Consider the following 22,271-nt stretch of genomic DNA (forward strand, 5'->3'; position numbering starts at 1 on the left):
TCTGTACTGGAGAGCATGTAGAAACAGAGCATACAACAAGGCTGTAGGTAGCATTAGACAGATTAATAGGATAAGGAATTTGCAGACTTAATTGAGGACAAGCCTGTATTATACAACATAACAAGAATGTTAATCCAACAGAACAGCCGAGTCCAGTGGTGAGAGATTACCGATTGCCTTGGAATCACTTAAAATTCAGTTTGAGAGTCCTGCTGTACTTTTGTGTGCAGCAATACCATCTGCACTCAAGGTTGCTGAAGCCTGGCAAGGTTAGATTAGAGTCTTCATGACTTTTTGATGGCGGCCTGAGTCCGCTTGCGTCCTCGATCCCGCCGGGCCTGTTCGGAGCGTTCAGAGGAGCCCTGCGGGAAAGTGCTCAGAAGAGCAACTAGAGCGTCAGCGGTTGGTCTTTTGCCATTATGATGTCATAAACACGTGCCCTTCTGCAGCGGGAGTCTATCTGCATTCTGTCAGAGCCCAATGGCTGCTGCGCTGGCTGCCCCACTTAAAAAAGGAACCGCGCACCCCTCAGCCGCCTACGACCGTGGCGCTAAACCTGACGGTGGCGTGCCGCCCGTCTCCCCGCCCTCTTATCGCTGTCACGGTGACAGGGCGGGTGGCCAGACTCGGCCGCGGGGCGCTTTCCCCCTCTCGGCGCCGCGGGCCGCACCGTGCCAGCCCACTAAAGGCAGCGGCGAGCGCGAAGCCGGATCGGCCATCACTCCGCACGGAGGCGCCGCGACGGCTCTGCGATCACGGGGGACCGGGACCCCGAGGGGCTGCCTTCGGACCCGTTCCAGCGGCGCGGTGAGGAGGTGGGCGTGGCCTCGCGTGAGTCGCGGGGTCACACGCCGCGCCGCACAGAGAACCCACTGCTCCAGATTGGACTGAACTCCCCTCCGGGCCTGGCTTTAGGAGGCCCCACTTCACATGTTTGCTTTGAGTCTACGCATTTGTTCTTTTTTTTTTTTTTTTCCATATGGCTTTTAAAATTAATCTTCGGTATTTGAAGTCTGGTTGTGTACAACAATACCAAAGCTCTTCCTCTGAAAAGGATCCATTTACAAAGGAGAAGAGTCTTTTCTTTTTTTTGTTGTTGTGTCTTTGTTTTTTGGGTTTTACCTCAATGGCTACATTTGGAGTTCAGTGTGGCTTTTAAGCATGATTCACATGTATGAGCACCGAGCCAGTCAGACTGCTCAGACTGTGAGGCTGTGGCTTGTGGTCGGGAGAGGGAATCGGGCAATGCTTGTTATTTATCCATTGTCTTTCTGTACGTCGTTTTTGGGGTCTGTTTCTAGCGCAGAGAATAATAGATATATGGGGTACGGGGGGACAGGATTCAGACCCCAAATGAGATGCGTTTGGACACGTTTTCCTGTACCATGTGCTTTTTTTTTTGGAGAGGGGGGTGTGTGTCGACTGGAAGAGTCTGGATGATAGCAGGCTTTTGAATTGAATCGCTAGTGGCAGCAATTTTCGGGGTCAATGTTAGAGTGAAGGCAGCTGAACTCGTTGCCTGCACTTGGAAGGCTGGCCCGGTGTGTTGCAGTTACAGAGTCTGGGGGTCCGGTACAGGGGAGGCTGGGCTAAGGGGGAGGTGCAGAGCCTGCCAGTGATTTAGTTTATGGCAGCAAATGGAACTTGTGTGAGCCAGAAAGCACCCCTCACTCTGTCTTCGTCTCTCTCTCTCTCTCTGTCTCTCTTTCTCTGTCTCTCTCTCTCTCTGTCTCTATCTGTCTCTCTCTCTCTCTGTCTCTCACTCTTTCATTGTCTCACTCTCTCACTCTTTTTCTATTTATCTCTCTCTCTCTCTGTCTCTCTCTCTCTCTGTCTCTGTCTCTCCCTCTCTCTCTCTCTCTCGTTCTCACTCACACCAGTGCATGCACGTCCGGAGACACGCAGACAGGTTGCGATGTGGATCCGGAATGGCTGGATGTCCGTTCTCGGAGACGCCCTGTAATCTGCCGCTGTTAACCCTGAGGCCCGGCGCTAAGAGCCGCTCCCGGCGAGGCAGAGCAGGGGTAAACACGAGGCGGACGCCGCCGCGCAGCGACGAGACGGAACCCAGTCCAGCTCTCCGTGGTACGCACGCTCCTCCCCTTGTCCATTTTAACCGCGCTCAAGGCTTCAGGAAATGCAAGACCCGGTTCCCTCGTACGCCCCCGCGCTCGGCACACACGCTGATTTAGGAGTTGATTGCCCCTGCGAGCGTGGGCGGTTACCTGCCGGTCGCCACGGCTTCAGAAGGTCATGTTCCCGTGGGGGCCGGCAAAGGTCCTCCTGATTTATCTGGACGTTGGGTCTCCTCCTCCTCCACCACAGTGATGCTGACAGGGCCTTGTGAAGCTAGTCAGCTTTTGTTTTTGTTTTTTTATGTTTCTAGAACGTTCACACATCCATAGTGTTGTATTGTGTTTTGTGCCTGAAGAATCGAACGGTTTCTCTTCTTCGTCCCACTCAATAGAATTTGAATTCAAGTGTTGCCCTTTAAGTGTTTAGGCTGACATTTGATTTTTCTAGGGACCCACGATAATGTCATGGTTGTTTCTGCAATCTGATGCTAAGATTATGGCCGAGATGATGACAGATGACTCATTTAACGCATGGTGTGAATTCAGTGAAAATGTACCCTAAGTGCATAGTCATCTGAAGTTCTTTTATTTATAATTTTTTAAAATTTGTCATTTATCTATACCAGTAGCTTGATAGATTTGTACCGTCTGCTTTATAAGAGCTAAGAGTTATGTGCCACCAGTACACCTTGCATCTTAAAGAACATCCTGCATAGGATCAGAGGTTTCCCAGAGGTTTTAGCAAAACCAGTAGCCTAGCCAAAGCGATGGTACCATTGCTGCCTTGTGCTATGCAGGAACTATGTAGGTCCTGATGTACTCAGTCTCGCGTACTTGTACTGCTACAAAGGAATAAGCCAATGAGAAGCTTTGCTTTGAGTCTGTCACAATGCATGATTGAACATTACCAGTGCTGAGGTGAGGAGGGGCGGAGCGTTGACAAGATCATGTCTCTGCCTCCAGGGGAAAGCACACGTGCATGGAATCTCCCCAGTGTTCAGTGCTGCAATGTTCAGTGCCGCAGAGTGTTCAGTGTCGCAGAGCTCCCTGAATATGGACGCGCGGAAATTATAGCGCTACTGGATGCAATCTCTGTTTGTTATGTTGTGTTTTTAATTTGAGGTCTGTTTCAGTGGTTGAGTGTAGTACTCCCAGGTGGAGTACTTACTCTCGGTTTTCTATTGGAGCCTTGAGGGGCAATTGGTTTGTGTGGAAAAGAGCTTCATCCACCCAAATCACATTATCAGCTGGAGGGGTCGGTCCCAACCGTGTCCCCCTTTTCCCTCCCTTGCATCTCTGCAGTGAGCTCTCTGTTCAGACCCTCCCCCTCTGCTCCCCCTCCCCCTCCCCTTCTCACCGGCCAGTTTCAACTTTGGTCAAGCTGATATTGATTTTCTTTCTTCTTTTTTTTTTTGTTTCTTTTTGTCATTGACCTGGCCTCTTGCATGTGTGTTTTGGGATTTTAATCTCTTTTTGTGCTTGCGTTACGCTCTGTGATCAAAGATAAAAGGCTTCAGAGACCCCCCCTCACAGTGGAGTGGGGCAGTCGTCTTAATGGGGCAGAAGTGACCCCCCCACCCCAAACTGCCTGGCTTTGGGATGCCATGGGGCCCCTTTCATCAGATAACACCAACACTGAGAATCACTGTTCTGTCCACTGGCCTGTCACACACATACTCCTACACCACAGGCTGCAGATCATACACACACATGCGCGCACACACACACACACACACACGCAAGCATGCACGCACACACACACACACGCAAGCATGTACACACACACACACACACACACACACACACGCTCACGTACACGCACACACTTCTTCCCACTGAAGTAAATCTATTCAACCATGAATTGCATTCAAAAACATAACTGAACAAAAATGTAACTGATTATAGGCTTATGTATTTAAAAAACCATATGTTTATTTTCATCTGTGTGCACATAAAAGCACAGAAATATAGAATACACTGTAAATTCCTGTGGAATCTGTATAAATAAACAGTCTTTGTGTGCGCATGCACATGCCTGTGTGCGTGCGTGTGTCCGTCCGTGTGTGCTTGTGGGTGTGTGCATGTGTGTGTGTGTGTGTGTGTGTGTGAGGGTTTGTGGAGTGTGTATGAGTACGTGTGAGTGCGTGTGTACGTGTGTATGAGAGTGTGTGTATGCGTGAGTGTGTGTGTGATTGCGTCCGTATGAGTGTGTGTGTGTGTGTGTGCATATGTATGAGTGTGTGAGCGTGTGTGTGAGTGCGTCCGTATGAGTGTGTGTGTGTGTGTGTGTGTGAGTGCGTCCGTATGAGTGTGTGTGTGCCTGTGTGTGTGTGCGTGAGTGAGTGTGTGTGTGAGAAGGGGATTATGTAAGTGACCCATGCCCAGCCCAGTGGGAGATGTCAGGAGCTGTTCCTGCTCACCGTGCTGATGTCTAACTCCTCACATGGGGCTGTGGCCTGTTGCTCTCTAATGAACCAGCTCACCCAGCCACACAGCCCTGTAGCCTCAAAGCCTCAGAGCTCAGTCCTCAATGCTCTGTTTGTTTAGCTGGGAGGGCTGGGGGGGGCTCTCTGCAGCCCACACAATCTAAGACTCTGAGCCATGTGCACTGTTATCATTGGTCCACTGTTTGTTTCCTTTATTATTTAGTGGTCAATAAGCGCTTTCAGCTGTGGCCTTCAAAAGTCCAGCTAATGGCATTCGGAGGAAAATGCTTCTCCTTTTACGCTTACCAAAATGACCAATTTACCATAGCTGTGCTCTAATCCGATAAACCAATTATTTTCCCTTTCAGACACATAGTGCTTCTGACTTTTGGAGCCAATTAAGTGAGTCAGAGTTAATGTTGATATTTAAATAGTGTAATGCTTCTGAAGTTTATATTTGACTCTGATCTTGTTGTCTGAAGTTTATTTACAAGGTCTCTCTTGCAGAAGAGCTCTTTATGACACTTTCCGGGTTAAATAAAGGCTAATTAAGTAAACAGACAGACTGTAAGTGGGCAGTGAAATATATGAATGCATTATTTTTGGGTTTGTAAAGTAGATGGTAAACATTTGGCTAACTATGCTGTGTTTGTTCCACGTGTGACAGCAGGTGTAGTATGGAACAGCACTGAAGCATATTCTTATGTGGCCCCAGATGCAATAACCATGTCTCGTATTGAGTTACACGGAACTGCAGCAACGGAAACAAGCCTTAAAACTCCATCTGTATCCTTACACAGCATGTCCTTCCATAAACAATTTTTTTTCTTTTATCAAATGATCTGTTTTGCATTAACGTCTTTCTTGGCGTCCCATCAAAAGCCCCGAATAAAAGAATATGCACGTGTGCTCAACCGTGCGCGCATGTGGGCCTGCGTGCATACGTGTATTTATTTAGCGTTGCATTTTTTCGATGAACATGCGGTGGTATTTTTCACGCTTGACCAATGAAGTTAATAGCGGTTCACACAGCATTAATTCTCATGAACTAGACTGCAGAGCAGCCATTTCGAAAAGGCTTTGTAAAAAAAAGAACGCTGAACGTGCTGTTTTTTCTCAAGTGGATGGGATGGAAAACAGAAGCGGAGAAATCCCCATCCTTACGGGGTATGTATCATTCATAGGAAATGGTGCCGGTCCCCCCCTCGCTGTTCAGGAGAAGTAGTGAGTCATCATTGCGCAAACAAAGGCCGAACATGCCTGTCAGGCAGCGGTGGGGGGTGCGCAGGGTCTGAATCCAAGAACACGCTTTACGTGTTTTGAAAACCTGCAGCGTACTGCGAACGAACCTGACGCATTTTACGAGCAGGCTACTGCAGAATCAGTTGGCTTGGGCTGACGCACCACACGCAGTAGCACACAATACAGTACACAAGCACTACTACGCTACGGGTCAGGGAGTGTGTTTTATGTGTCGCTACCTCAGTGCGCCGCATTGATTCCTGGGACATGTAGTACTGCTGGGTGGTCGGTTGCGCTGCAGACTGTGTGGGTTGAAAAGGATGCGACACAGCTTCAGAGCCCATGCGGTCACTGACAGGCTCTAATGTCACCAAGCCACCCGGCAGCTTCTCTCCTCCTGCTGAGCTGTCATTGTTTGCGGTGGGTGTCTGTGCCTCAATAGAAAAAAAAAAACCTTCACACTCTTGCCACAGGTCGATTTCCATCCTGCGTGTGTTTTTATCTTAGCCTTTACATCTTTTTCCGTTGCGTTTGTCCTTCCGTAGCGTGTCCCTCTAGCTGGCATTTATCGTTAGTACGCTGCTCACGTCCTGTTAGGTTTTTCAAAAACCTTAATAGTGTATGCAGAAGCTTTAAAGGGCTTTCTTAGTCTGCTCGTATAACAAGCTAATGACCCCCAAAGAGACTGCTGTCGGGATGTGATCAGTCAGTGTTACAGAGTGGTTGGAAGAGAACTAGTGATCATGGGACTTGTTTGCCAACACGTTTGCAGTCCTGAAGATTTGTCGGACATCTACATGCAAGCGGGGTGGGGGGTTACCAGTGTACTGATGTTATGTTTATTGAGGGGGATGAGTTCAGAGGAAGTATAGCTTTCACAGAACTGTAGCTATGCATTGGCTCAGTCATTAGTCATTGCTGAGTTTTTATTTTTTTTCATAAAAGCAGATGAATGTATGGTAAAGATGAAGATTTGGACCTGTTAAAGGACAATCCGGTACATCTTTCCACAACATGCCGCAACAGAAAGGAATAAAAGAGAGAGTTCAGTCCTTTCCCATAGATAATTAATCACATTTGCTTGGCTGTTCAAAAATCAAAGGCTAACCTTGAACTAATTAAATTTTCAATTTCACGTTTTATGTTCCGAATGTTAATTTTGTTCTTCTCACATAGACTCAGTGTGAGCACCCCTAGAGGCTGTGTGGGTAGATTCAATGTGTCAGTCCTGAATAATATGCTAAAATGCTAATTTATATCTGACAAATTGGCAGTCTGTTCCGTCTCCAGTGCTTAGTGTGACATACCACGTCAAGCTAAGTCCTGGAGGCATACAGTAAGAAAAACCTTCTCTTTCGCAGTGCCTGGCTGGACGTGCTGCGGTAGAAATGTGCACAGATTTAGGGACGCCTTACTTGGAGGTTTTTGTGGAAAGAGCTTCGGTGTAAGTGGGAGTAGGAGAAAGGGATGGAGGAGAAGCTGGAACATGGAGGGGTGAGTGTGTTACAGAGCTCCTCTGAGGATCTGTACCTCCTACCTCCTGGGCTGGCCTCGCTTTCCCAAAGAACTGAGAACAGAATGTTCCGGCACCCACTTTGTGCCTTCCCAGGAGATCTGTGCAGTTGAGCGTACACCAAGCGCGTCCCAGGGCAGGGCTCGGTCCAAAACAGGGAGATGTTTCCAAAACGTCTTTGTGACCGTACCGCAGAGCTGCACTGCCTTACATGGAAACTTCTGGTTGTTGGTTGGCTTTATCTTGATTTATTCCCTCCCATGATAAATATGAATATTATTCCCTCCCATGATAAATATGAATATTTTTTTTCATGTTATCACTGATTGTCGCATACTGCAAGCGTGTGTTGGTCGTGAATTAAAACAATAAATACCTAGCTGACGGTTAGAAACGAAAGGCATTTGTGCTCCGGAGTGGCAGGGGACAGTGAGTACACACCCTGACAGGCTAAATGCCCAGCTGGGACAGCGCTGATTTCAGCAGCAGGGTCCTGCTCAGTTTAATCAGTGCCTACCTCGCCGTTTCCAGGAACATCAAACAGTGACCTGTTAGCTTCCTGTCTGCCACAGGATCCCTGCCAAAGCCAACAGCCCAGAGCCAACATTCAGGAAGGCTGGAGGCCGAAGGCTTTCCGATTCTGTAACGTACATAAAATGCTACTTTACAATCTCAGGAAGGAGCTGAATCCATTGTGGCTCACTAAACCGGTGCTGAGCCCATTGCCTCTTGAGATGCCAGTAAAATATTTTGTTTCCTCCCCTGACAAAACATTTACTTCTCTGTTGGTCATGATTATGAACTTTGACCCTGCAGGAGTGCCTCGCCAGAGACGGCAGTTATGATCTCCAGTATGAAGCGACAGACAATGGTTTTGCACAGAGAGACGCCCTCCTCTCCTGAAGGAATGGTTGTATACGATAGCTCTGTGTCTGACTTGCACAATCTCAGTTCTGAATCCGTCCGCAGCTGGCTGGTGGGTCAGAACTACAAAGGAAGAGGGTCGGGGTGGAGATCAGAGACCCGTGGCCTTCCTTTGGTTAGAGCCGAGGAGCTCGGACACATGTCAACACTGCCATATTAAACTTCAATTCAGATGCATTAAACAAGGTCTTCTGAGGGCCAGATGTCTGCCTCAATCCTTCAGCTGACTCGATGTCAAAGGCTTTAATTCAGAGTTGTTCTAACCCTCCAGTGTCTTCCTGTCTGAGTTAATATATTTGGCTGAGCGTGCGCTCCTGAACATTGGGCCATTGTGATAACTTATAACAAGGTGCAAATTCAGAGTCTCTGCAGAGTGCGCCGGCCTGAAAGCACAGCGTTTGTTGCCTGGCGTCTGCTGTCTGGCCTGCGTGCGTCAGCCCTGTCCGCGTGGGGGATGTGAGCGGGGGCGTGTGGGCGTGCCTCCCTCCTCCTCCTCCTCCTCCCCCTCAAGCGCAGTGTGCCTCCTCCCCCCCGCGCTCCCCCCGCGGGCCCCTTCCCACTGGAGTCCTCCTAATCTCCATTGTTGCGCTGCTGGAGGCCTTGTGTGGGGTACTCCTCTTCCAGCGGCTCGGACCCGCCCCCTTCCCCTTTCGGCTGCCCTGGGCCCCGTCCGCAAACAAACACGAAATCAAAACGAATGCACCTCCCGCCCCCTCCTCTTGCTTCCAGAACGTTCTCAGCACGGCTGGAGCCATGCACTTTGCTTCCAGTCTCTCGCATGCAAATTCCGTGACGCGGGAGCCCAGCTCTGATGATGTAACCCTCGCGCGCGCGGGCGTCGGCATGTGATCCGGCGGGCGCGGGGGTTTATAGCAGGGCGTGGTGTGAGCGTCCCGGGGCCAGGGATGAGTCGCGCTGACATTTGAGAGCACGAACCGGGGCGTGCGGCTGGTTTTGTGGCACCCGCTCCGATGCTCAGATTTGCAGTGAATACATGGACACGCACAACAATGCCATCGGGTGAAGTGCCATGCTGCAGTCTAGTTGAGTCACTATGGGAGGACAATAAGAGCAGGATCTCACTGTAGGCCGGTCATGCTCTGTGAAGTGACCCTGTTGTTCAGTTGCAGCTGGCCCATAATTATTAAATATAGGAATATATAAAAAATATGGTCCATAGTTTATGGGTTTTGGTCAACCAATGGGGAGGTGCCACACCAGTCCATCACAACAGTGTCACAACTGTATGAATCTTTACAATACCAGAACAGCTCTTATGCAGCAGTAGAAAAGTTTGCTTCGACCAGAGTTCTACGTTTTCTACCCAGAATCCTTCTGTGAATTTTGGGGGCACTTGAAGGGTTTAAGGAGAAGCTCATTAGTTCGTCCGTCCAGTTATTTACGGTCTGTTTTTTAGCCCACAGAAGAACACCCTGCGGTTTGTCCCAGAACGGAAGATCCATTCCATTAGCTGGACCGCTTTCAGGCGGTTTGAAAGACACCCACCGCCTCTAGCCGTAAGCGGCTAGCAGAGCCAAGTAGCTAGCGCCGGTCTGAGTGCTCTCGCCCGCACGTCGTGGGGTTTGAGCGAGGTCAGCGTGCGGCGTGGGCCGGGAGGCGGGAGACAGATGTGCGCTGGACGCCCGTGGGCCCGATCGCGTGGGAACATCGGCTCACACCGGTGGATCAGAGAGAAAGTAGCGTAGCATGCTACAGGGAGAGGGGGGGCTAGACCAGCCTGAGCTGCGGTCAGAGTCACTGCCAGCACAGAGGGACGAATGACGGGGGCCGAGGGGCTTCTCCCGGGAGGGAGGGCTCATTTCAGATTACGCTACGAGAGGAAACCAAAATTGGAGGCACTTAAGTGCAGGGGCGGCTTGGGTCTCATCGCACTCGCTGTATTTTTAGAAACGCGCCAAGCCCAGCCTCCACTGGAGACACCGCAAATATTCCCTGTTTATGAAGATGAGTGTGAATTGGGATTTTGTCTCCCGGCTGCCAGGAAACGTCTCTGAATGACGTTATGGAGTCGTGTCTTCTTTACGCTGGTTTCCAGCTCGCAGGTGGTCCTCGACAGTCGTGGAAAGCGGTGGGGGGAAATCTAGCGGCATTTAACAGTCAGACGAGAAGAATTATTGCTATATTCGTCTGGCGCTGTGATTAAAGCCTGCCTTCTTCGCTCTGCAGGTTAGAACACATAGTTTTTGATTCAGAGAACGTTGCCTCTTCAGTACCGCTGGTTTGCACCTGTTGCCATTTGAGGTGACGTTTTATATTCACCGCTGAATTTCTCGCAGTTGTTCAGGACAGACAGGCTCTCGGTGCGCTGCATGTAGGAGATACTGCAGGGGAAGGAGAGTTCTTGACAAAGTTCCAGGGCTTTCGAACAGACAGGAAGAAAGGGAACCAGATGGAGAATGGAGGTGGATTTGTGTGCCCGGAATATGGAGGAACGGGAGAGCACTGCACATCACTGCCTGTCACAGCATGGTGCACACTGAGGGGCCACTCAGAAAATTAAAACTGCTCCGGTTCAGACGAGTGACTGCAGTCACAGTGCAGCAATAACTAAAGAGAAACTCTGAATGGTATTGGTGCTTATTGCTTTTGCCACTTTCAGAATGCTGGATGAGGGCCTGTAAAGATATTGCCTGTCAGTCACAGAAGTGTGCGACCTAAACTGAACAGAATTCAAGTGTGCGATTTAAAAATCGGTAGTGTAAGTTGTAGTAAAAAGGGAAGTTGATGGACAGGTATGTTGGAACAAAAAATTATTTATTGGTATGATACTTGCCGTCATGTCCATTAGTATTGTTTCAAGTGTGACTGGGGCATTAGTCTGTTCCTGAAGTCGTTCCCCTTAAAATGTGCGTTATAAAAACACGGTTACTCACCGCCTACGGCGAGTTGAGACTAATTCCAAATTCCCCATTAAAAAAAAAAACGAAACTTTGGTGACATGTTGGGAAACGTAAATGTGACTCGACGCAGCTTAAATGCGACCCGTTTCTGACAGACGGGGGGCGGAGCCGGGCGTACGAGATGCGGTGAGAGGTCGTGACCTCTGCCTGTGACCCCCCCCCCCCCCGCCCCGCTCGGTCTCAGTTCAGAAGAAGCCCCGGGAAAAAAACGTGAGGAAGCGCGATCGCCCCACTGCAGTCTTCAACAAGGACCCCTTTTCTTCACCGGACGCATCCGCTTGTTATTATTTATTCACCGGGGGGGGCGATGGGCGGGGGCGCGCATGCTTTTTATTAGACGGAGGTGGCTTTTCTTCTCCGCCAGATAATTGGATCACGTAGGAATGGGGGGCGTGATTAAACTCCACATCTTCTCTAATTAACCCAACTCCGCTCCCCGCCTCGGAGGACCACCCAGCAGTGGCGCTTTCATACCGATGGTTTGGCAGCAGGTTTTTTTTGTGTGGAGGAGGAATTACTGCCACCCTAGAACAAGGTCTGGTCAATTTAAAGTGCACAGGCTTTAAAAAAAGGCATTGGGAAATGTAGTCAAAGGCCAGTAATGATCTTTGTCATGATGTTCTTAATTTGTTACATTTTGTGGGCACAGTTTTGAGACGCATATTATCAGTAAGCAGTTGAATAGTGACTTGTAAAGGTAATTAGACATTTGTGTGTTTTGAACATTTGTGGATGTCGGCATAGCAATAGTAATTCAGTACTCATGGCGTTACAGGAATTATCTTCTTGCCCTGGGGGTAGGGACTGTCTGTAAGTCAGCTGACTTTGTGTTGGGGGGGTGGTACCATTCACAGTTTGGATATTGCAGTAGGATGTGCAGAGGTCGATGGAGAAGTTGCTGTCATTTGCAGGCAAATGCCTCCATGTTGAGAAACAACATCATGAACTTCCCCTGTTCACCCACGAGCCTGGCTTTTGAGCAACACTGTCTTTTCCAGAGAACCTGCTTGTGGAAAAACAAAATTGATTCTTCGCCTAGTCTACATGTAATGTCTCTGTGACTGTTTAGCAGACCTGACAGATGGCATCATGCAGTCATGCTTCTTAATTCTTGACAGTGAAGCAATGGGTCAGATATGTGAAACAAATGAGTGAGCTGTAGCGATAAATAATATTACTCATCCCAAAATGAGTTTAAAGAGAAGACTTAAAAATTAACCTCTTAGTAGGTGCTGCTTCTCTCCATCTCTCTCTTTCTTTCTCTCTGTCTCTCTTACACTCCCTCTATCTGACTCTCTCCCTTATTATCTGTTGTTATGTATTATTAATGAAATGTAGTACAACCATTTGTATTGTTGGACTTCTGTTCAAAGAAATCTGCCAATAAAGTATAATTTAATCTAATCCCTCCCATGCAGGAACCACCTCAGGATGCATCTGCCAGCGCGGGAGAAGAGCCGAAGGAGGAGGACGAGGATGCCGAAGAGGCCCTGGGACCGGAGGAGAGACGGGCCCTGGAGAGGAAGCTGAAGAAGATGCGGAAGCAGGAGGAGAAGAGCAGACTGAAGGCAGAGGGGCAGGACCCGGAGAAGGCCGAGGCCACCAAGCCCTCAGCCGGCCAACTGGCTCTGGACTACCTCACATGGTAAGAGAGGGGAAGAGGAGTGTAGCACGGGAGACGCACACACATAGATTAAAGTTTACTGCTGCAGAAAGCTAAATGCTAACATGATTCAGAGGCGAGTTCTCTTGGAAAATATTAAAGGCTTCTCTATTCAAGGCAAAGCTCTGGCCCGCTTTCAGGTTTAAGTATGTGTGAGTGGAAAGTACTTCTAATAATACTCATATTAAGCTCTATTTTCCATACTTTTTATGCGAGGATTATTATAATTAATTTCAGATAATGGTAATGGTAAGGAGTTCAAAGACTTCAAATCCCTGAACTGGAGTTCATCCAAAATATGTCATTCTGTGGGTTCTTTTTCACTCGATTCCTTTGTGATTAAAGAACTTCATCACCCTCAGTAATGCATAATCTTCAGCTTCATAGCTTTTATTTACTGGTATCCAGCCAAGAAATTCAATAGGTTTGTATTATTGACTTTCTGACGTGGAAAAAACACTCCGTGCATTCTGGAGTTAGTAAAAGACTGGACTGTTCCCAGTTTTTCAGTATTCTAACGGTTTGGTATGACTTTCTGTGATATGGCATGAAAATTTGGAACAATTCTAGTCATGCTGGGGAGCATCTGTGTCTCTGCCTAATTCCTCACAGAACGCGAAGCCAGTTCCCTGTCACAAAAACACGATTCATCAAATCACAGTTACAGCTAGGCCACTCGGATCAACAGGCTCAAACCATTCTGCCAAGTGTTAAAGCAACAGTTTGCTTTCTACTTCAGTTTTAATGTATGTGCATTTTGACTCAGACAGTTTTAATGCAACGAACTGTATCTTTGATATTAAGCAATGCCCAATCACCGAAAAATGAGACGTATAAATTTATCATTTGACTTTGGAAATGTGTGCAATAAGACACCTGCGCCTTTTCTTGATGATGGGCGTTGTGTGTTTTATGAAAAGGGTTTCTATGTTTCTGTTTTTTATTATTATTACAGGTTTAGTTCATGTTTTCAATTAGCCAGACAGTTTTTGTGTGCAATGAAGCATATTTTAGGTGTTTACAGAAGCTCCTGATGACCTGACAGCTTTACAATGGCTGGTATCGGGGCATTTTGAGTTCATAGTCTAAAGCAACAAAATACACTCAGAGCAATTTTTGGCTGGACCGCAGCAGCGGGGCCAGCCCTACAAACGTGAATGTCTGTGACTGACTGAGTGATGAAGTTACACCATTGGTAAGCCGAGTTATGACGTTACACCATTGGTCGCCAGTCCAGCCATATACTAGGTTTTGACCTGGTCTTGTTAATTTCATGAAACCAAAAGGTTTCTTACACCCTGAACGAAGACGTCATAATGCAGTGCATGTGTGCTGAGAGCAAGCCTCCAGGCCTCCAGCTTGGTGCTGTTTTCATTGAGCCAATCTGCATCTGCATCTGGATTCGCCTGCCCCTGCCCAAAACGCACCTCTTCCAGGGACCCTCCATGTCTAAGACCAGTAACACGAGACCTGTTTTTAAAAATTAGTTTTTAGAATAATTTGTATTATCAGGAATCAGGGATTTGCATCCCTTAAATTGTACTCTTGAGAAAGGAAATGAAGCTGAATGGCTTCTACAGAACATCAAACTATGCACAGCGGCAGAGTGTAAAATGGAAGCCATTTAAGTCTCCCTTGACACAAGCCATTTAAGTCTCACTCTCATCCACACTGCTGTTAAGGCCACTACCACCATCTCTGCTGCACAAATGTCATCAATCTAAGATCGCATCACAAGTAGGTTGTCTGGCTTAATTTGTTTAACTCTGTTCGAAGTAATAATTACTGGCATAATGTGACATCGACAATGTGGTGTATTAGTCTTTGCTGACTCGGCACCAGCAGAATTGCATTACTGCGTGTAATATGGTGTTGCACTCTGTGACCTACTTTATCATGTGAATGCCGTATGGATTATTCTAGTGTCCATATGTATGGCTCTTCCATATGGGCTGTAAACCTGAGTTATGTTACCGTTGAGCACGTACAGCTGTACGTTAGCCTGGGCCTGAGCCTTGTCTTTCGTTAGAACAATCAAAAATGCACCTGGATTAGAGATTTTTTTATTATTCTTTGTTGTATGTGCTATATACATGTTTGCGTAAGGTCGAATGGGTCTGTGGATCTCTAGGCCGTGGGGATTGTGACATCGCGTCTTGTGACAGGGCCTAATTTGTGGGGGTGCGAGGCAGGGCTCTTCCCGGAGGCCACTGGCGTGCAGCTGCAGAGGGGGCGGCGTCTGAGCGAGGAGGGGCAGGGGGCACCGATGTTGCCAATTAGGCGTCATCTGGATCCAGTCAGCCTCGCGGCTGGGCTCCGTCCTCCACCGATGCTCACCAAACAAACATCTCCCTTCTGATTGGAACCAGAGAAGCCCGGTGCGCTGTCTCCTCTCGCGTGCGTCTCCCCTGTCCGAATCGCGCTCGTACACCCGGCTGCGTCTCTGCACCGCCCGCCATTGTTGATCTAAAGCGTTTGTTAAAGGATGATAATGACGGAAATGGTTTGTGGTGAAAGAGAGGCCTGCTAGTTTAACCTCGACTTTGTTTTAACAGTGTCTTGAGTGAGACATAGAAACACTGTGGATTGAATTCAGGGGTAAACGTCGAGGTTGAACGTGTTTATATTTCCCTTAAGATTTAGTCTGAATTTTTATCATCCGCAGCAGTGCAGTGTGGCAGTGGAAACTTACTGCATCTGGTTTATTTTTACAGGAGTGTATTTGAATAATATCACTTCAACCATCACATTCTAACTGACGCTGACTTTCAGACTTTCTAGAGAATTCCGCTAAGATTTGTATCGCGAACAGATCCATCAGTAGGACTGCTGTGGAAGGTGCCCTGTCCCTCTGGGGCTTGTCAGCTGGCTCAAACCGAGTGTGCATGAACGGCATGCGCAACAGTCTGTGATGCTAAATGTTTCTAGGCTTCAGTTCCTTTGCTTCAGCGACTCATCGTTTTTCCCACTTTATTCCATCCCATGGCGCCGTATGCAAAGTATATAGTGCATGACCTAATATATAGAGCATGACTTAAGTGGGTCCGGGAGATTACGCTGTTCAAATCTGTCAGCGTCTCGAAGGGGGACGTGGTGCTACACCGCTGTAGAATGGCTACGCAGCATGTGCAGGTCAGGTGACTGGGGGCCTCGGGGGGAAAAAAAAGCACCCCGGGCTAAAGGAGTGGACAGGCGACGGTAGGATTCCCTTATAAATACAGACTTAAGCTACACAGGCCTGATGTGTCTGTTTGTCCTCACATGTACTTCCATCATGCTGCTGAAAGTGTTGAGAATGTGGACTCCCACCCATGTTCTGGTCAGATGACTAGAGGAAGCCACAGCCCATCCAGCCCTCAACTTCACCCTGAATCCGTGGATTATGTGCCTTGTGAGAGGCTGTACATGTGGGGACATCGCCTGTGGGTCATCACAGGCCTCCTCACACCTCCTGGGGATGACCCAGGTAATTACCAGCCAAGTGATTCCAAATGTGCTGCACTGGAGGGGGGGTGGAGCGGAGGGGAGTAAAGCTTTCCCCCTGTTTCACTTTATTGAAGGGTAAGGGAAGGGAAGGGGGGGTTTGGGGGTGGCCACAAATGGCTCCCTGTGGAATAGCGGTTTCTTTCCAACCCTCCAGTCGAACACTGTCCTGACAGGGAAAAAAAGACGCAAGTTACGTTTCCTACAGAGGGGCCGAACATGTCCTGAACCTCCCTTATTTGAGTTTGTGCTGGCACCTGTCACCCCCACACGGTCATCCTGAAGGTCTGAAGGAGATGCGAGAGGCACTGAAGTCAAAGGAGGTCGTGTTTTTCGTTCATAATCCCGCTCAGAGGAATCGAGAAGAAGAGAAAGACAACCGGAAGAGTCCGGAAACCCAACGGACATCAGACGCAAGCTAAGACAACATTTTAACAGCTGCGGAGCCTCATCACAAGCAAACAGCACAGAAAGCCCTGCCCGGGAGGCCGATGTCGCCGGGCGCCGTCCACCCTCGGCGTCACGAGGCGCGTCGGGCTCTGAGAACCGCGCGCCCGGCTTTTTACGCCGACTCGCGGAAGAACGGCTGACGTAAATATTCCTTGAACTTTGACCACACGAGCATACTGTGCCCACGCCCCTTGTGACCACCAGCCTGGTCGGAATGCATGTTTCTCACACGCTCTCTCTGACTTCTCCAGTGGGAAATCTCTGTGCGAGCAGTCCCACAGGATCTCCATGATGCCCTGATAATGAAACGAGGAGGTCAGAGTGCAGCTCGGAACAAGAAGGTCTTTCTGTTGTTTCTTTCATTTGGACTGTAGTTTGTCCTTCACAAGTTAATGCAGTGGATTGCTTTTACTCCAGGGTTCATGGGCTGTACCTTTTTAACATTTGAGAGCAAGGTGTCAGATACTTGTCGATTTTGTTACTTGGGAATGTACTGGGTGTAATGTACACTTGAGGAAAGTGTTTTTAAATTCTTCATTCAATATATTTGAAGCACCGTTTGACAAGACGTGGGGAATCAACTGACTTAAACAGTCTTTGTTTATAGTATTACAACAATAATCTCTGATTATTTTAATGACTGAATATTTTAATAACTAGGTGTTTTTAATCATGATCATGTGAGAAACTCAAATGCAAGTTTCTTTACCCATTGATATCCCAGTAGTCCCTGTTATTGGTATACGACTATTCAACTAACTGCCTGTGAAAGAAATATGCTGTTTCATGTCATGGTGCTCTTTAATCTGATTGGACATGCAAAGTACAGGAGAATGCATAATTCAGTTAATAGTTGTTGCAATGACAAAATCTGTCTCTGGTCACAGAAAATAAATCAGAAATGAGATGGTTATGTTCTGGGGTTTTTTGAATGAGGACATCTAGCTAGCTGACGGGGCTGTCTAGCTGTCTAGCTACAGTAGGCTGTGCTGTTTAGCTAGCCCAGCTGACCAAGCTATCTAGCTAGCTCACTCAGGACCCATATCAGCTAGCTTGTTGACCAGGCACAACAATAAGACTGGTTCACCAAAAGGGATCAAGCTGTAGAAGTTTGTGTGTTTTCTTCAAGGTATATGCAATACTCATCCCACTCATTCAATGAAAGACGTACAACAGATAAGTTTGGAAACAAATGACTAATTTGGATAATTAATTCCCTCAACGGTTTTATCTAGTTGAGGGGACCCTCAAGCAGGCTGATAGCAGAGCGCTGGAGGCCTGCATGGAGACGCCTGGCTGTTTCCCTGTGTCTGTGTTGAATTTCCAGCAGTGAAGCATATCAGAAATATGATTTCAGTGAGGGAGGGTCCTGAAAAAAAACTGGCAAAGGGGAAGCAAATGACAGAACAATGCGGCGGCTCTCTTCAAAACTGGGGGCCTGTTGCATATCAAACTGTTTTCATAAGGAACAGTATTGTGTGCTTTCCTCAGATTGATGCCTGTATTTGCATTGTTGCAGTTCTTTTCTAACAGCCTCTCTTGCCTTTCCTTATTGAGGCTAATTTTGTGGTTCTTCCAGGGAGGTCAAGCCTTTTACTGCAGTGAGTTGGCAATCTGCCTGACTGAACGAATGAATGAATGAGCGGATGGATGCATGTTTTGGTTTATGGCTAGTATCCAGCATTCAATATAGAAAGGGGGCACGTTTTCCTGCCAGCAATAATATATGGCTTTTACAGACAATTCCTAGATTTACCTCCCTCGGTTTTTAATCAAGAGTAACCCCAGTGCTCTCGAAGAGTCGTCTACACTGCACACTTGGCGTCCTTGGCACGGCTTCTCGTGCACTACATCCGTCACTGAAGTGTCTCCTGTGCCTATGGCAGTGGGAGGGTATCTACACCAGAAGCTAACATGGCACAGCCTGCTCCAGACACTTAACTTATCTGACCGTGTGTAGCCTGCTTCAGATTCTAGATAAGTTAAATGTTATTACAGAGGCTTCATTTTTTTTATGCGCGTTATGCCAGAGGCAAATTTTTTTCCTAATTCAGCAAGTATACATTTAGTTTGGACAAGTAGATCTGAATTGTACAAGTGGAAAAACCTCAATGGTGTACCCTGCCACTGCATTGCCTTACAGTGATGAAAGGCATGCCGTCACAAATTAATAAAGAAAAACTGCAACAATTTTTTTTGGGCCGAAGTGTAAAAGTCTGTCCACAAGCCTTGATTGAAATAATCGCTTGTGCAAATCCCAGGATTAGCTGAGCACACAGCTTCTCATTTCATTTGGGAAGTCGGGGAAGCTTACTGACCTTTAATTGAACCAGGCGATCGCGTCCATGGCGACCCGGAGGCATTCTTCTCCTTTCACCGCCGGTGCCCATGGAGACGTGTCTCGGGCATCAAAGGCATCAAAGGGAAGGGCCGTGGACACTCGGGCTGGGCGGCCGGCCACTCCATGTGAGGGCCGATCTCCGGGCGGGCGACGGCGGAACATTAACTGAACTCCGGCGCCGCGTCACACAAATCCTACGCTGGGTAGGAGGGGGGTCACTGCAAATCAAAGCACCGCCCTTCGATTCAACAGGGGGCAGGTCAAAGCTGGGGCATCTGAGGGCATCTGGTAGTGTGCCTCGTGCTTCAACTGCGGGTCGAGGTTGTTCCGGTGGATGACTTGGCGATGTGTAAAATGCGTAAATATTATTGCCTTTATTACCGGCCGTTCTAATGATTTAATTCTTTCATTTAGTGTGGAGGTTCCAGTGTGCACCCCATTCCTCCTCCTCGCAGTTACATGTTGAAATAACATTAGACCGCCCCTGAAGCCATTTAGGATGTAACCCTAACCCCCTCCTGGGATCAGGCCTGCTGATCAGGTTCAGTTCGTGACTTCTTATTTTTATTGAAATGCAAGGATTCTGGGTTGACAGAGGTCAGGGTTTCCAGTATGTGTATCACTTTAAGTGAAGAGTGCAGGTATTCACCAGGCCTGTGTGTTGCTTGAGAAATCATTTCCTCTGCGATATGCCAGGGCCCTGAACGAGCCTCTTTTTCAGTATATGAGGTGTTGGGTGGAGGACCATTTTCACTGGGCCTTCATTTATTAGTAGATTGTTGGTAAAAAGGTATGTAAGAAGCGTATTACATGTGACCCAGTGTAATAAAATAGGCTTGACTCTCAACTTCTCAATCAAAGGTGGTCAATTCCAAAATCAGATGAAGCAAAAATTATCTTCTGAGCTTGTTTGTCCTAGGCATCAAAGGATACTTTGGGGTTCATTAAGTCTCACTTTTAGGTCTTTCTTTGAAGATTCTTGCTTTTGTTGTTGTTTCTGCCGGTCTCACCATGGAGATTTAACTGAAACATCTGAAAGGAGGTAAAGAAGCCCATTAAGTTGTCCGTCTCAATCCGACGCGATGGCCCTCAGCGCTGAGCGGGAATCTGCCTAATTGATCCCACGAAAATCATCCAGCTGAGCGCGGAGATCATGAAACACATGCGTGTTTTAACAAGGGTTTCTCTTGTCCCTGCAGATGCGTTTCTCATCAGATGAAGCTCATGTGATGCTCCCCGTGTGTTTCTATAGCTGGAAGTGCTTCAGGAATAGACGGGGTGACATGGAGCGTCTTTGTATCGTATGCTGACATGCAGTAACACAACCTTTCCCTGTGGGTTTTTAAATGTCTCGATGTTGTGTTCATGGGAAACAATGCCATGCTTATGCGTGGTGACACACTAGGTCTTTTACTCTCTGGTCCTAGTGCTGTTCATGAGGAGATATGGTTGTGCTTCCAGGATGTTTTATTATATAATGTATGTACTATAGCTGATAAGCTCATTTAGATATTGTCATCTGGTACATGCTTCCAGCGAGTTGATGGACTCACAGACATAGCTGAATTGAAGTTTGTATATTATGCTATATGGACACATGGCGTGCCCTCTGTGCATGAGGGGGGAGTATTCATCATTATGAAGTGTGGTGGCTCAGTGGTGTAACTGCATGGTTCAGGTGTTGGCCGAGCTGCAGCTGCGTTCTTCCAGGAAGAGCCGCTGCCTGACACCATTTGGGCTCCTCCCGACACGTCTCGGGGGCTGCTAAGGATCCGCCGCACCGGCCCCCGCTCACACCGAACCTAATTACCCTGACACCTCTTCCACCACGTCCAGACTGTGTCCCGCTTGCAGCCCGGAACAAACATGGTCACAAACAAAGCACACTTCATCAGGTGTTAAAAGAGCCTTTCTTCCTAGAAAGAGTTATCTATAGCCGCGTTTCCGCCAAAATTACCTGGAACTTTCAGTCCCAGGAACTACTTTACCAGGAACTAAAAGGTTCCTTCAGCCAATGGTTGTCTGCGTTTCCACCGGGGTCTAAAGTCCCGCGAAGATTAGGCAAATTAGCCCACTGATGTATGAAAAAGCGGCGTTGTCGTCGGTCCATCTGTCATATGATTTCTTCTGTAACCCCATACTACCACCGAAGTAGCCTACATTATTTTCTAATAACCGGGACAGCCCGGAGGGGTTTATTCCACTTATATACAACGGGTTACCAACAATGACTATATATGGTTACTTTTGTATTTATTGATTTTTATCGATTTAATCACATGGAATTGAAATATTCTTCTGCAACCGTTTGGGCATAAACTGTCGTTGGTAGTTGAACTTGGACCGTTATGCAACAAATAGGATATAACAGGCCAATAGTCAGATTGTAACTGTTTTATATATCCTCTCAAACACATTCATTATGTTTTTATGCGAACATTCGCTTTCATGTCTTGACATCCGAAGCGACAGAATGCATTCACATTTCCAATATAGGCTAACTGGCAACAACAGCAGAAAACATGCACACGTTGTAAACAGTTTGCTGTTTGATTACTTTCTCATCGTCAATTCCATATAGGCTAATCGCAAAATGACAAGAATAGAACGAAAACTCGGACTTGCGTGAAAATTTAAATTAGTAGTGGTACAGCCACCGTTTGTTTTCCTTCGAAGTTACTGCTAGCCGAGCAGCGAAGTGTGCCCTCCAGATGCGAACCATGCACCATAAATTAGTCCATAGTCTTCCTGGTCTTTTTGTGGAATTGAAGAATGGCAGAGTAAAATTACGGCAGTCTGAAAAAGCTAAAGGTATGATTACTAGAATTAACCTGTTATTTTACCCTGACAAAAAGTGCGGAAGGTGATTTCAAGTTTGCTTTTACTGTATCACCAATTTGAATTACGCAGAACTACCGCATACCTCACATAACTGTATCAAACGTTTTGAGTCAATTACAACGGGCTAAGAAAATCCGGAAGAAAATATTCAGCAACCGAATTAATCCGTTTGAATGTTTTAGTACGTAATATGCTGTCCCAGCACGAATGCTTAGCATTTTATAAAACGAATACTAAAGCAAGAAAAGAACAGAAGAGCACACGTTATATTTCGAAGACGTTGGCAGGCTATAACCAAAAGTAGGCTACTGCGCCGCATAACATACAAGTTTGATTTGAAGTTATTATGAAAATAAATTGGTTTGCGCCTGCATATTTTCAAACATGGCGCC

At 47.4% G+C, this 22,271-nt stretch overlaps 1 protein-coding gene across 4 annotated transcripts in view; it reads left to right on the forward strand.

The window, feature by feature from the left end:
• Positions 1-22,271, forward strand: part of LOC135248116 (uncharacterized protein C7orf50) — a 90,997-nt gene that overhangs the window by 64,469 nt on the left and 4,257 nt on the right. For all 4 annotated transcript variants that reach the window (XM_064322362.1, XM_064322361.1, XM_064322364.1 and 1 more), the window contains one exon: positions 12,520-12,746. In XM_064322362.1, the coding sequence (XP_064178432.1) occupies positions 12,520-12,746 (227 nt within the window). The remainder of the gene's footprint in view (positions 1-12,519; positions 12,747-22,271) is intronic.

Source organism: Anguilla rostrata, chromosome 2 (assembly GCF_018555375.3).
Source record: "Anguilla rostrata isolate EN2019 chromosome 2, ASM1855537v3, whole genome shotgun sequence".
NCBI lineage: Eukaryota > Metazoa > Chordata > Actinopteri > Anguilliformes > Anguillidae > Anguilla > Anguilla rostrata.